The sequence below is a fragment of the Lepus europaeus genome, chromosome 17 (genome assembly GCF_033115175.1).
Source record: "Lepus europaeus isolate LE1 chromosome 17, mLepTim1.pri, whole genome shotgun sequence".
NCBI lineage: Eukaryota > Metazoa > Chordata > Mammalia > Lagomorpha > Leporidae > Lepus > Lepus europaeus.
The window spans coordinates 82980852-82995758 of record NC_084843.1 but is presented as its reverse complement, the minus strand read 5'-3'; the positions used below and the strand labels follow the sequence as shown (position 1 = coordinate 82995758).

At 39.1% G+C, this 14907-nt stretch overlaps 1 protein-coding gene across 1 annotated transcript in view; it reads left to right on the top strand.

Annotated features, from left to right (window-relative positions):
- Positions 1 to 9735, top strand: part of LOC133775700 (zinc finger protein 83-like) — a 48542-nt gene extending 38807 nt beyond the window's left edge. The window contains 4 exon segments of the mRNA XM_062214176.1: positions 3413 to 3539; positions 4102 to 4194; positions 7350 to 9153; positions 9155 to 9735. Of these exon segments, the coding sequence (XP_062070160.1) occupies positions 3413 to 3539; positions 4102 to 4194; positions 7350 to 9153; positions 9155 to 9251 (2121 nt within the window). The 3' untranslated portion in view covers positions 9252 to 9735.
- The last annotated feature ends 5172 nt before the right edge of the window (positions 9736 to 14907 follow it).

Genomic DNA, 14907 nt, shown 5'->3' with positions numbered 1-14907 from the left:
TTCAGCTGTGAAGCTGTCTGGTCTTGGACTTTTCTTTGTTGGGAGGATCTTTATTACTGATTCATTTTCCATCTTGGTTATTTGTCCATTTGTTTTCTAGACTCAATTTTGGTAAGTTGTATGTTTCTAAGAATCTATTCATTTCTTCTAGGTTTCCTAATTTTGGTGTACATCTCTTTGTAATAAATTTCTGATGATTCTTTTTATTTCTGTGGTATCTCTTATTACATTTCCTTTTTCATCTCTGATTTTATTGATTTGGGTCCTTTCCTTTTTTTTTCCTTTAGTTGTATCAGTTTTGTTTATTTTTTTCTAAAAAATGGTGTATCAATTTTTTTGTTCATTTTTTTCTAAAAACCTGCTTTTCATTTCACTGATTTTTTAAAATATTTTTTTGTTTCAATTTTGTTCATTTTTTCCTCTAATTTTAATTATTTCTTTCCTCCTACTAGTTTTGGGTTTAATTTGTTGATGATATTCTAAGTCCTTGACATGCATTGATATCTCATTTATTTGATACCTTTCCAGTTTCTTCTTAAAGACACCAGTTTCTATAAACTTCTCTCTTAGCACTGCTTCTGCTGTTTTGCTATGATGTATTGTCATCTTTGTTTCTAGAAATTTTTTGATTTCTCTTTTGATTTCTTTTTATGACCCACTGTTCATTCAGGAGCATATTGTTCAGTCTCCATGTGTTTGCATATGATTTAAGAGATTCTTAGTTTGCTTAGTTTCCTTGCTGAATTTCTATCTGGTTGATCTGTCCATCACTGAAAGTGTGATGTTTCCCATTACTATTGTGTTGGAGTCTATGTCTCTCTTTAGGTCCATTAACATTTCTTTTAAGCAGGCACCCTGTAATTAGGTGCATATACATTTTTTATATCACATCTTCCTGTTGGATTCATCCCTTAATTGTTACATAGTGCCCTTAATCTTTTTTAAGTTATTATGTTAAAATCCATTTTGTCTGATATTAGGAAGGCAACACCTTCCCTTTTTTGATTTCTGTTAGTATGCAATATTTTTTTCCACCCTTTCACTTTCAGTCTGCATGTATCTTTGTTGGTAAGATGTGTTTCCTATAAGCAGCAAATAGATGGGTCTTGTTTTTCAATCCATTCAGCCAGTCTATATCTTTTAACTGGAGAATTGAGGCTGTTTACATTCAAGATGACTATTGATAAGTAATGACTTTGCCCTGCCTTTTTTCTGTAAGTATTCCTATTGTTTAGTTTGGATTTCTTTTGTGCTTCTACTGGTGGGTTTTCTGCCTCCTCATTCTTTCATAATGAAGGCTATCTTTCTATGTTTTCTCTGTGCAGCATATCCTTAAGCATCTTTTGTAAGGCTAGATGAGTGTTGACAAATTCTCTCAATTGCTGTTTGTTATTGAAGGTCTTTATTTCATCTTCACTTATAAATGCAAACTTTTCAGGGTACAGTATACTGGATTGACAATTTTTTCTTTTAAGCCTTGGACTATATCTCAGTATTCTCTTCTAGCCTATAGGGTTTCTGATAAGAAGTCCACTGTGAGTCTAATTGGTGATACTCAAAGTAATTTGGCTTTTCTCTCATGCACATTTTAGAATCTTTTCTTTATGTTTTACTCTGGAAAATTTGATTACAATGTGTTGTGGTGAAGATCTTTTCTGGTCCTGTCTGTTAGAAATTCTGTGTGCTTCCTCTTCTTGACCATCTCTTTCTTTCTCCAAATTGGGGAAGTTTTTTGTAATTATTATATAAGTAGGCTTTCCATTCCCTTCTCTCTTTCCACTCCTTTAGGCACTCCTAAGGCTTGTATGTTGGGTTGTTTAATAGTATCCCATAGATCTCTGATGTTTTTAAGTTTTCTATTTTCTTCTTGCTTTTTTTTGTCTTTGACTGTCAGATTTCCAAAGATTTGTCTTCTAGTTTATATATTCTTTCTTCTGCCTCATCAAGTCTATTGCTAAGGCTTTCCGCTGCATTTTTTATTTGATCTGCTGAATATTGCATTTCTAATAATTCATTTTAATTTCTGTTTAAATTCTAAATTTTCTGGGAAAAATTTTCATTCATGTTGTGTATGATTTTATTTAGTTCCTGGGTTTGCTTCTTTTTTTTAATCATCTTATGATTAATTTTCTAAATCTATGACATTTCCTTGATCTCTTCATCTTCACATTCTAATATTGAAATGTTGTCTTCCTCTGAGGGGAGGGGGTCATGGTAACTTCCTTATTCTTGTTTCTTGAATTTCGGCTCTTGTTTTTCACCATTTGTGGAGTTGATTTTTAATTTTTTCTTCTGATGGCTTTTATCTTTCGGACTATGCTTCTGTGGATTCTTGGAATGTCTCCTCTTTGTGAATACCAGAAGGTGTGTGGTGGGTGTGGCCAGGGTGCTCTTGTCAGTGCTCTAGGGTGGGGCAAGTTTCCAGGGTAACACCCAAGTTGGTCATGGTGGAACTGAATACCCAGCTACACCCTACACCTTCTCATGTAGCTGTTGAGTCCCCACGTTCTGTGCACACAAGGCTCCCACAGTCACAGAGTCCAGAGGGCACTGCTGGTGCAGGTGCCCCTCTGTCTCTCATAGCTGCCAGCCAGGTCCCAGCCAAGCTCTGAGTCATTGGGGGATGCAGGCCATTCCCTCCGCTCAAAGCTCTGGATCACACACTCACACTGCAGCCACTGCCCAAATGCCTGTCCCCCCCCCCTCCCCCACTGCTGCCAGCACTGTGTTCATGTGGCCCATCTCAGTGAGCTGTTATGTGCATACTTGCAAGCTCCCATATTTTTTTGCCCTATTGTAAAATGGTGCCTGCCCTTTCTCAGTCATATCGTGGGTTCTGTTTTGGAGAGACTGATTTGAATCAAACATCCCGACCCTCCACTTTCACTGGGACCACAGGCATCCACCAGCAACTGCCAGCCCTCAGGGCTTCAGTCTGGACCCATGCCACAATCTCTCTGGCTCTATCCCCATATATTGCTGCAGTCTGGCTTCCCCTCTGTCTCTAACATGCTGCCAGCTCTGGCTTTCCACCACTGCATCTGTGTAGGCTGCACATCAGCACTCACCATGCAGATTCACATTGTTTTGCCTCCTTCCATGGGGCTTCCCTGGCGATTTTCTCTTCAATTCTCCACCCAGAGTGTACCTCCTACCCTTTTCTCCTCACTGCTTATCCCTAGCCCCGCAAAGCATGCTGCTCCCTAATCTGCCATCTTTGATCCTCTGATTTTTCAATTCTAACATTAATACAGAGACAACACATTTTCAATATGATTTTGCTTTCTGTTACCATATAAATTACAAAATTAGCTACATCTTATATAAGTGGCAAATACACACAGAGAATGCACTTTTAGTCTTTCTGTTTTGTAACAGAGCTGATATGTTGAACAGAAATGTGCTGTTACAGGTATTGGTGTCATTTGAAGACCTGGCTGTGGACTTCACCCATGAGGAGTGGCAGGACCTAGACAATGCTCAGAGGACCCTATATAAGGATGTGATGCTGGAGACCTACACCAGCCTGCTATCCTTGGGTGAGTGACACTACCCATTACTACTCTGTAATGCTCAGGTGGAATTCATTTTTCCTACTTGACAAATAAAAGAACATTTTATAAAGTATAATGCTGAATAAGAATAGTATTTGAGACCATTAAGAATGGCCCTTTTGTTGTCCAGCTTCTGGAACCACGCTGTTGCCCTTCTTTAAAAAACTTAATATTGGGACTGGTGCTATGGCACAGCAGGTTAAAGCCCTGGCCTGAAGCACCAGCATCCCATATGGGCGCAGATTCTAGTCCCAGTTGCTCCTCTTCCAATCCAGCTCTCTGCTGTGGCCTGGCAAAGCAGTAGATGTCCCAATCCTTGGGACCCTGCACCCATGTGGGAGACCTGGAAGAAGCTCCTGGCTCTTGGTTTCTGGCTTCGGATCAGCACAGCTCCAGCCATTGCGGCCATCTTGGGAGTGAACCAGCAGCTGGAAGACCCCTCTCTCTGTCTCTACCTCTCTCTCTCTTTCAAATAAATAAAATAGATCTTTAAAAAAAAACTTAATAGAGTGATTTGATGAAGTCTGACATTCTTTCTCATTAACAGGGCACTGCATTATCAAACCAGACTTGATCTACAAATTGGAGCAAGGAGCAGAGCCATGGATAGTGGAAAAACCCCTAAAACAGAGCCTCCCAGGTAAGTCAACACATATTTGGGCAGGGAGACTGAAACAGAAAGACAGTTGTTGATTGGAGCTCTTCTCATTAATGTTTCTTAGGTGTCAACCCTCAGGACAGCTGGTTTCATGCACCCCACACATTCTACAGTCTCAGAGAAGGCTCTTGTGTATACACCAGTGTACCTCATTTTCTATTTTTCTTTCTGCTCTGTTTCTTTAATCTGTCACATGTAAATCCAATCCTTTTTTATTCAACTTTTATTTGATATAAATTTCGAAAGTACAACTTTTAGATTATAGTGGTTCTTCCCCCATAACTACCCTCCCACCCACAAACCACCCCATCTGCTACTCCCTTTCCCATCCCATTCTTCATTAAGATTCATTTTTAATTATCTTTATATGCAGAAGATCAATTCTATACTAAGTAAAGATTTCAACAGTTTTCACCCACACAGACACACAAAGAATAAAGTACTGTTTGAAGATTAGTTTTACCATTAGTTCTCATAGTACAACACATTAAGGATAGAGATTCTACATGGGGAACAAAAGCACAGTGACTCCTGTTGTTGATTTAACAATTGATACTCTTATTTATGACGTCAGTAATCACCCGAGGCTCTTGTCATGAGCTGCCAAGGCTATGGAAGCCTCTTGAGTTCACCAATTCTGATCTTATTTAGACAAGGCCATAGACAAAGTGGAAGTTCTCTCCTCCCTTTAGAGAAAGGGGTACCTCCTTCTTTGATGGCTCATTATTTCCACTGGGATCTCACAGAGATCTTTCATTTAGGTCATTTTTTTTTGCCACAATGTCTTCGCTTTCCATGCCTGAAATACGCTCATGGGCTTTTAAGCCAGATTCGAATGAATGCCTTAAGGGCTGTGAATCCAATGCTTTTCTGGCACTTTAAAAGATATTTTTTTTCTATGTTAGATACATTCCCTAAATTCTAACTTCTCTTTTTCTACACTTTAATACTCAGGGTTTTTTATGCATTTTTTATACATTCCGTTTTTTCAGTTGATCAGTACTGATTTCTTACATGTTGTCCAGATTGTATTCATACTCTTCATTTTAGCAAAGCCCAGACCTTATTCTTATATGTGTTTCAGGTCTGTACTAATGAATGGAAACTCTCTTTTTGCTTCTCTTTCTCTGTGTCTGCCTGTCAAATAAATAAATGATAGCCTATTGCACAGATTTAAGGAATATACCCCTGGATAGGAGTTCTCTGCTTTTGTTTCTCTTTCTCATTTTCCCTCTTTCAAGTAAATAAGAAAATGGTAGGGGCTAGCATTGTGGCATAGTAATTAAAGCCACTGCCTGTGATGCTGGCATCCCCTATGGTTACTGCTTTGAGTCCCAGCTGCTCCACTTCTGATCCTGCTCCCTTTGATGTGCCTGGACATGCAGTGAAGGATGGCCCAAGTGCTTGGGTCCCTGTTCCCATGTGGAGAACCAGAAGAAGCTACTCACTCCTGGCTTTGGCCTGGCCTAGCCCTGCTGTTGTTGCTGTTAGGGGAGTGAACAAAGCAACAGAAGATAAGAAATTCATAGGAGATTCAGGTTTCTGTGAAAATAGGATACATCTGAATCTCCCAACACAAAGATCAAAAGTCTTCAGAACTGCAAATTACTCAGCAGGAACATGTGTACCAAGAACTGAGAGGAGAATACCAGGAGTTTTGATCTCAGAATGAGCTAGAAGACACTTTTTAGAAAGTTGAACACAGCCTGGGCTGCAGAACCAGTTCTCTTAAACTGGTAGGGGAAGCATGCCTGGGATGCTTGTATTAAGACATTTTTGTTTCTGTTATGGTTCTAATAAGCTGAAGAGATAAGGTTTCCTTAATAATACAGGGAAATCAATCATCGTAGAGTGCAGGAAAGAAAAGATTTTTCATCCAACAAACCCCATAAGTGCCTATAGCCATTTGCCTGGGAAGACTGAATATGAGATTAACCATAGATGCAGACTCTGTTCTTTAACTGTGACCTTGCTTAGGGGCAAGAGTCTTTCTATACCTACAAGTAAATGATTCAATAAAACTGTCTAATTGTCAGGACTGAAAATCCAGTAGAGAAATGCAGAAATATTTTTGCTAAGTATTTCCATATCATTTAAAACACTGGGCTGGTGTTGAGGCATAGTGGGAAAATCCACTGCCCCCAATGCTGTCATCCCATATGGGTGCTAGTTCATGTCCTTACTGCCCATTTCTGATCCAGTTCCCTGATAATGGCCTGGGAAAAGCAGCAGAAGATGGCCCAAATGCTTGGGCCCCTGTAACCCATGTTGGAGACCTAGAAGAAGCTCCAGGTTCCTGGCCTTGGTGTGGCCCAGAGCTGGCCATTTCAGCCATCTGGAGAGAGAACCAGCAGATAGGATTTTTCTTGCTGTCTCTTCCTCTTTCTGTAACCCTGATTTTCAAATAAATAAATCTTAAAACTGCCTTATTTAGTTATTTTATCTCTTTGCAAGATATGTTGATAGTGGAAGCAGAAAGAGAGAGATCTTCCATTCACTGGTTTATTCTTCAAATTTCTACAGTAGTTAGAGCTGAGTTAGGCTGCAGCCCAACCCCTGGATTTCCATCATGATCTCTAGTGTGTGTCAGGAATGCAAGCACTTGAATTATCATGTGCTGCCTTCCAGCATACATTAGCAGGATATTGTTTTTGAGCAAAGTATCCAGGAATCAAACTGGCACTTTAATGGTTGCAGACATCCCAAGCAGTTGCTTTCCCACCTTACCATATAACCCCCCCACACACACACAATGAAAAAAAAAAAAAAACATTTAAATAGAAAATTAGGATTGAACATTGGGAAATCCATTGGTGTAATTTATTATAATAACATATCAAGGAGAAATACTATAGTGATAAAAAATGTGTGCTTTTTTTAAGATTTATTTATTTGATTTGAAAGGTTGAGTTACAGAGAGGCAGAGACAGAGAGAGAAATCCTCTATCTGCTGGTTCACTCCCCAAATGGCTGCAATAGCTGGAGCTGAGCCAATCCAAGGCCAGGAGCCAGGAGCTTCTTCCATGTCTCCCACGCTGTTAAAATCTTATGCCACTAGCTAGGCAGTTATACAAGTGGCCAAGAAGAAACACTTAGATATGGTTCATGGATTTTGTTTTTTTATTTTTATATTTCAGTTGTCCAGAAAATGAGTGATCTGATTGAGTCCAACCAGGAAAGGCAAGACATAAATTTGGGACAAATTGCAATCAGAAAAAGCACATCAACTCAGAAGAGACTCAAATTAAGAAAAACAGTTCTTTTAAGCTCAAGCCATATTCCAAAACTAATTACAAAAAAGAGAAATTGTTCAGGAAGGAAAACTGAAGCAAGTAGTGCATTTCAGAATATGCATTTCACTAGTGCGCTGGATGAGATGCAAGTACAAGAGAAATCTGATGGCTGTAATTCACCTGGGACAGCCCTCCCACCTTGGGAGCAACTTAGACAGCATCACAAGATTCAGACTGTGCAGAAGCCTTTTGAACAGAGTGGACAATGGAAAGCCTGCAATAGGAGGATGCTGTTGTTTGCATGTGAAAAGGCTTATGGAGGAAAGACCTGTAGTAATTTAACTGCCATTGTAGGAAAAACCACTCAGATAGAAAATAAAGCTATCCATAAAAATTCTAATGTCACTGAACAACAGCAATCACATATGGAAGAGAAACCATATGAATCTGTTGAAGAAACTCTCACTTACAAGTCAGATCTTAAAATAAGTCAGAGGCCTCAAACAGGGAGAAGACCCTATGAATATAAATGCCACCAGGAATCTTTCAATTGTAAATTATGCCTTACCATCCATCACAGAACTCAAGTAGGGGAAAAATCCTGTGAGTACAACAAATGTGGAAAAGTCAGTTATCAAAAGTCAGACTTAGTTAGGCAGAAGTTGGGCCTCATTAAGCATCAGAAAATTCATACAAGGGAGAAAACCTATGAATGTGATGAATGTGGGAAAGCCTTTCGCCTGAAGTCACACCTCATTAGACATCAGAGAATACACACAGGGAGAAAACCTTATGGGTGTGATGAATGTGGAAAAGCCTTTCGCCAGCAGCCACACCTCATTACCCATCAGAGAATACACACAGGGGGGAAACCTTATGAATGTGATGAATGTGGAAAAGCCTTTCGTCAGACATCAAACCTCATTACCCATCAGAGAATACACACAGGGTGGAAACCTTACAAATGTGATGAGTGTGGAAAAGCCTTTCGTCAGAAGTCAAGTCTCATCACACATCAGAGAATACACACAGGTGGGAAACCTTATGAATGTGATGAGTGTGGAGAAGCATTTCGTCAGAAGTCACATCTCATTACACATCAGAGAATGCACACAGGCGGAAAACGCTATGAATGTAATGATTGTGAAAAAACATTTTCCCGGAATTCAAGCCTCATTATACATCAGAGGATTCACACAGGGGAGAAACCTTATGAATGCAATGAATGTGAAAAAGCCTTTCACCGGAAGTCAGACCTCATTACACATCAGAGGATTCACACAGGGGAGAAGCCTTATGAATGTAGTAAATGTGGAAAAACCTTTTGTCATAAATCATACTTCATTAAACATCAGAGGATTCATATAGGGGATAAACCTTATGAATGCAATAAATGTGGAAAAGCCTTTCATCAGAAGTCAGACCTCATTAAACATCAGCGGATTCACACAGGGGAGAAACCTTATGAATGTGTTAAATGTGGAAAAGCCTTTCACCGGAAGTCAGACCTTGTTACACATCACAGGATTCATACAGGGGAGAAGCCTTATGAATGTAATACATGTGGAAAAGCCTTTTGCCATAGGTCATACCTCAGTACACATCAGAGGATTCATACAGGGGAAAAACCTTACGAATGTAATGAATGTGGAAAAACATTTTCCCAGAAGTCAAGCCTCAATAGGCATCATAGAATTCACACATATCATTGAATGCAATGAATGTGAGAGAACCTTTGGGCAAAAGTTAGATCTTAACAGACATTACAAGACTCATACAGAGAAAAAAAAATACCTATCAACATAATGAATGTGAAAACTTGTTTTGCTAGAACTCTGACTTCAGCACAAATCAAAGACCTCACAGATGACAAAGCATGTGTATGTGGACAAACTTTCTACCATAAATCTCTCACTGACTGACTATTAAAGAATTCAAAAAGAAAGACCTTATAAATGTAATGGAAGTGGAAACACCTTTAACTATAAATGCAAGCTTCAACAAGCATCAACAAAATTTTACTGATAACATAGGGTATGTGGGAAAATCCTTTCTGGAAGTCCCACATCAGAAGGGTTTAGGGAATTCACATGAGGGGGTAATCCTGTATGACAGAGATGGGCTGTTTTGTTTATTTTCTTCTCTCTGATACACAGTCTGCATTTTTTCTCTACCTTTTTTGTAAGGCAACTAAAGTAAATGAATTCTGCTTTCACATGTGAATTTTGTTAACAAATATTCAGTCTATAATCTGAAATACCATCTGTATCACTAATAAAGTTATTGTTTGGTGTAGCTTTTTTTGTCTGCTTATGATTTCTGCACAATGTTCCAACCAGGGGTGTGGCCAGACACATGCCATCTAGATCATGTTCCATCCATAGTGCTGTACCCTCAGCCCTGGATGATAATTGTTTTATTCAGGTTAGAGATTTAATGTCTGGTGGCTCATGAGAATCACAGACTTATCTGTGTGTATGCTTGAATTTACCCACACTTCTAGAGGTATAATTTATAGGGTGAAGAGGAATGTGAGCAAAGTGCTGTAGTGGCCTAAAATCCAAGTCCTCTTCCTGAGATTGAGTCTCTGCCAGTGTTTACTTTTGCTTTGTTTCTTGTATTGCTTTTCTTCCACTTTGTTGTAGGTTATTCCTGTTTGCAGTTGTACCCTGACTTTTTATTTACCTGACAAAATTCTGACCCATTTTACTCCATTGAGCAATTTGGAGATGATACAGGCAGGTAGCTAGTGATCACTGGGAATGGACTGTAAGCAGCATCTGGATCACACCCAATATACTACCCAAACCCTGCTCCTGTGTAGATCACACCCAATGCACTACCCAAACCCTGCTCCTGTGTACCCAAACCCTGCTGCTGTTTTGTCAGCTACAAATATGTGTGGCTGCATGCTCAATACACCTAATACTCATAAGGCAACTAAGCCTTACCTCTTATTATGTACCGGATGCCATGACACTTTTTAGATCTCCACATGTGCACTCCAGCCCCATGTGAAAATGATGCTATGAAAGTTAACCATCTTCGTTGTAAATACATCTAGTGATGATATTTTGTCAATGTTTTTAAAAACTGTGTACAGCACTGCATATGGTAGAGCATTTTCAAATTGTCTATTGTAGCAAAAACATTTTTGTTGTAGATCTGTTTTGTCTCTCTCTCTCTTTTTTTTTTTTTTTTTTTTGTTCTCTGACCACTTCTCTCCTCTCCCTCCTGACCCTGGCTCCCTCCTCTCTTTCCACCCCCACAACTAGTACTGATGTACATAGTAATTAAAATGTTTTAGACAATACAGAAACTTTCCTGTATTCTGTATACAAAAAAAACCAAACATACTTTAAAAAATGCTACTCTGAGAGTTCTCATATTTCAAAAAAAGGAACATGGATTGGGTTGTAATCAAGCCATGCCACACTCACACTATTTTATTCATTTAGGTACCAATACAACCTCTTCCTATAAAAAGATAACTCCAAATCTTGTACATTGCAGCACTTGTTTTCTCCTGAGATTTTTCACACCATCTATCAGAGTATGTACTGTCCCTTTAAGTGAATCTTGCTCTTCTGTTCCCCTTTATCTACCTCTATACCATATGGTATTTTTATAGCTATGCATTGATTTTAATATTACTTTTTGTTCCTTTACCACTCTCCTAAGGTGCCCCTCAGTTTTATAAGTTAAATAAAAACAAGTTTAAGTGTTTACTCTTCTTACCCATCCAGAATGTGCTTTCAGGATTCTGATTGGATTTATAGTCAGATCTCAGTTTTTACCCACTCTGGATAGACAGTTCACTTGGGCAGCATGGCTATTCCTAGATGATTATGCTACAAATATGATGCTGGATCCATCATAGTTTCAATGACTGCTTTTCAAAATCCCTCCCTGAAGACAGTCCTGCAAGTCATTCTGTCTATCCATTGCTACCAATTGACAACTGCTCATTGGCCTTGGACCTGCCACCTGGAGATCATACAAGTGCCATTCATAACATGCAAACCTTTAATCCAAAGATAAACATCTAAAGCCAGATAAATGCTTATGTGCATTTTATTGAAAAAATAGCCAAAGTAAGGGCAAAATAGTTGTTCAAGAAGTATTGACATAAGGTCAAAGCACTGTTAGGGACAGAAGTACAATACTGATAAAGAATTCAATCTGTCAGGGTGATGGGACAATTTTTAAATGTCTGCACTCCTCCTGACTCAGCCTTACTATATATAATGTAAAAATTAAGCAATATAAAGGAGCAAATAGTAGGAGATACAGTCATCTCTTTTGGGTTTGGAATGTGAAGGAGGAATAGAAATAGAGGTAAAACAAGAAGGAAAGAAAAGGAATAAATGCACATGGAAGCCTCTGAGTTAATAGTAGCCTTCAAAGCAAAATGCCCTAAATATTACTTTTCATTAATGTTTTCCACCAAACCAGAAAAATAACCAAGTAACATTGCCCAGTGCAGGAGAAATTGAATTTGGGGAGCTTGCCAAAACCTAGCTCCTGCACATCACAAAAGAGTTTCAGGACCATCCAGTCTGCAGACTTACTGCTGTTCCATCCCTGTAGCTGCTTTCCAACACAGGAGCCTTCTACATGCTGTGGTAACTCCACTACTTGCCATGTCACAAACTCCATAGAGTATTATCAATTGATGAAAGAAGTGTGCATTTGGGTATAGCTGGGAACTTGCTCACAGAGAGGGAGGTCACTGCACATCCTTTTTGTGGTTCCAAGTTATTGAAGCTGCAAGTATCAAGAATGAGACCACAAAAATTGGATTATATGTGAAGGCATAGGGCAGGCCTCTCAGATTGTGTCCAGGCTGTATGGTCTATATCCTGATACAGAACAATTACAATTCTTGGATTCATGGGCAACCCAGCTGAGTATTTTCTACCTGCTGTGATGTGTGCAGCTGCTTATGGGGGACTAGAGTTATGGGATACACATGCAACTTTTGTGTGGACCCTATGTGATAGAAGATGGAAGTGATTTTGCTGGCATCAAAGTTGTGTGCTGGAAATGAGTAGCATGGTCATTTGTCTCTGACCTAGATCTCAAACTTTCCAGCACCCATGAGACTCAAACAGTCTCACTTTCCACTTGCAAGTACAGCATATATAGTTTTGTAAAATTTTGTTTTAAATCTTTGTTGGGGCCGGCACCGTGGCGCAATTGGTTAATCCTCTACCTGTGGTGCTGGCATCACATATGGGCACCAGGTTCTAGTCCTGGTTGCTCCTCTTCCAGTCTAGCTTTCTGCTGTGGCCCAGGAAGGCAGTGTAGGATGGCCCAAGTGCTTGGATCCCTGCACCCACACCTGGCTCCTAGCTTTGGATCAGTGCAGTTCTAGCTGTAGCAGCCATTGGGGGGGGGGTGAACCAGCAGAAGGAAGACCTTTCTGTCTCTCTCTCACTGTATATAACTCTACCTGTAAAAAATATATATAAAAAACCTTTGTCAAACCACTTGTTTTTTATTTAATAGAAAATTTTATTTAATAAATATAATTTTTAAAAAGTACAACCTTTGGATTATAGCAGTTCTTCTCTCCATAGCCACCCTCCCACCTACAAAATATTCCATCTCCTACTCTCTCACCCATCCCATTCTTCATTAAGATTCATTTTTAATTATATATAGAAGATCAACTCTATACTGAGTAAAGATTTCAACAGTTTGGACCCACATAGATACACAAAGTATAAAGTACTGTTTGAAGATTAAGTTTTGCTGTTAGTTCTCATAGTACAACACATTAAGGACAGAGATCCTACATGGGGAGCAAAAGCACAGTGACTCCTGTTGATTTAACAATTGATACTCTTATTTATGACGTCAGTAATCACCCGAGGCTCTTGTCATGAGCTGCCAAGGCTATGGAAGCCTCTTGAGTTCACCAACTCTGACCTTATTTAGACAAGGCCATAATCAAAGTGGAAGTTCTCTCCTCCCTTCAGAGAAAGGTACCTCCTTCTTTGATGGCCCCTTTACACTGGGATCTCAGATCTTTCATTTAAGTCATTTTTTTTTTTGCCACAATGTCTTGGCTTTCCAAGCCTGAGATACTCTCATGGGCTTTTAAGCCAGATCTGAAAGCCTTAAGGGCTGATTCTGAGGCCAAAGTGCTGTTTAGGGCATTTGTCATTCTATGAGACTGCTATGTATCCCACTTTCCATGTAAGATCATTCCCTCCTTTTTAATTCTATAAATTATTATTAGCAGACACTGGTCTTATTTATGTGATCCCATTGACACTTAATCATATCTTTATGATCAGTTATGAACTTAAATCAATCACTTTAACTAGTAATGTAGCATTAGTACCTGCCAACTTAATGGAATTTTGATTAACATGACAAGTTTTTAGCATTACCCTTGGGGTAAGACTGAGGGAGTGTGTGCAAACTGTACATCTCCCTATCTTATTCCCACTCTTATTTTTAACAGGGATCAATTTTCAGTTGGGTTTAAATACCTAAGAATAATTCTGTGTTAATTAAAGAGTTCAACCAATGGTATTAAGTAGAAAAAGAAATACTAAAAAGAATAAAATAGTAAGTTCTTCCTTGACTGTCAGGACAAGGGCTGATCAAGTCATTGCTTCTCATAGTGTCAGTTTCACTTCTACAGGTTTCCTTTTAGGTGCTCAGTTGTCACAGGCCAGGGAGAACACATTATATTTGTCCCTTTGGCACTGGCTTATTTCATTCAACATGATGTTTTCCAGATTCCTCCATTTTGTTCAAATGACCAGATTTCAGTTTTTTTTTTTTTTACCACTGTGTAGTATTCTATAGAGTACATATCCCATAATTTCTCTTTGGGGATCATTACTTTTCCAAGGTTTCTTTGACATGACACGTTTCTTGGCAGTCTTAATCTAATCATTTCTTAAAAGGGTCTGTGGCAAGATCCCATTCAATCAATATTATTGCTGTGGCAAAAGAGTCAATCCTATCTCCATGTGCAGAAATATGAATCAAGACTCTTACCTTACACTCTATACAAAAATCAACTCAAAAAAGATCAAGGATTTAAATCTAGCACCTTATAATGTCAACTTGCTAGATGGGAACATTGGGGAAACTCTGGAAGACATTAGCATAGGCAAAGTCTTGAAACAGCTCTCTGACATCGGTTGCTGGTTGGCATGATTAATTTTTAGTAGGGGAAAATAACATGCATTTATTGTGTAAGAGAGCTAGCACAATAAATAGCAGCATAGATAAATGGTTGAAGTGAGCTGATGTATCTACTTTAGTAGAGGAAGGGGTGCAGGGAGTGTTGCACTGGAAGAACAAAAGTTTGCTAAGAAAGGCATATGGCTTTTCAGGAGAACAAATGAGACGTGAGCCAGTTTTTGAGAATGTTCTTTTATGCAGATGACTGCTCTTTTCTTCACAGCCTCTCCCTGTGGAGAGGGTATTTCTGATA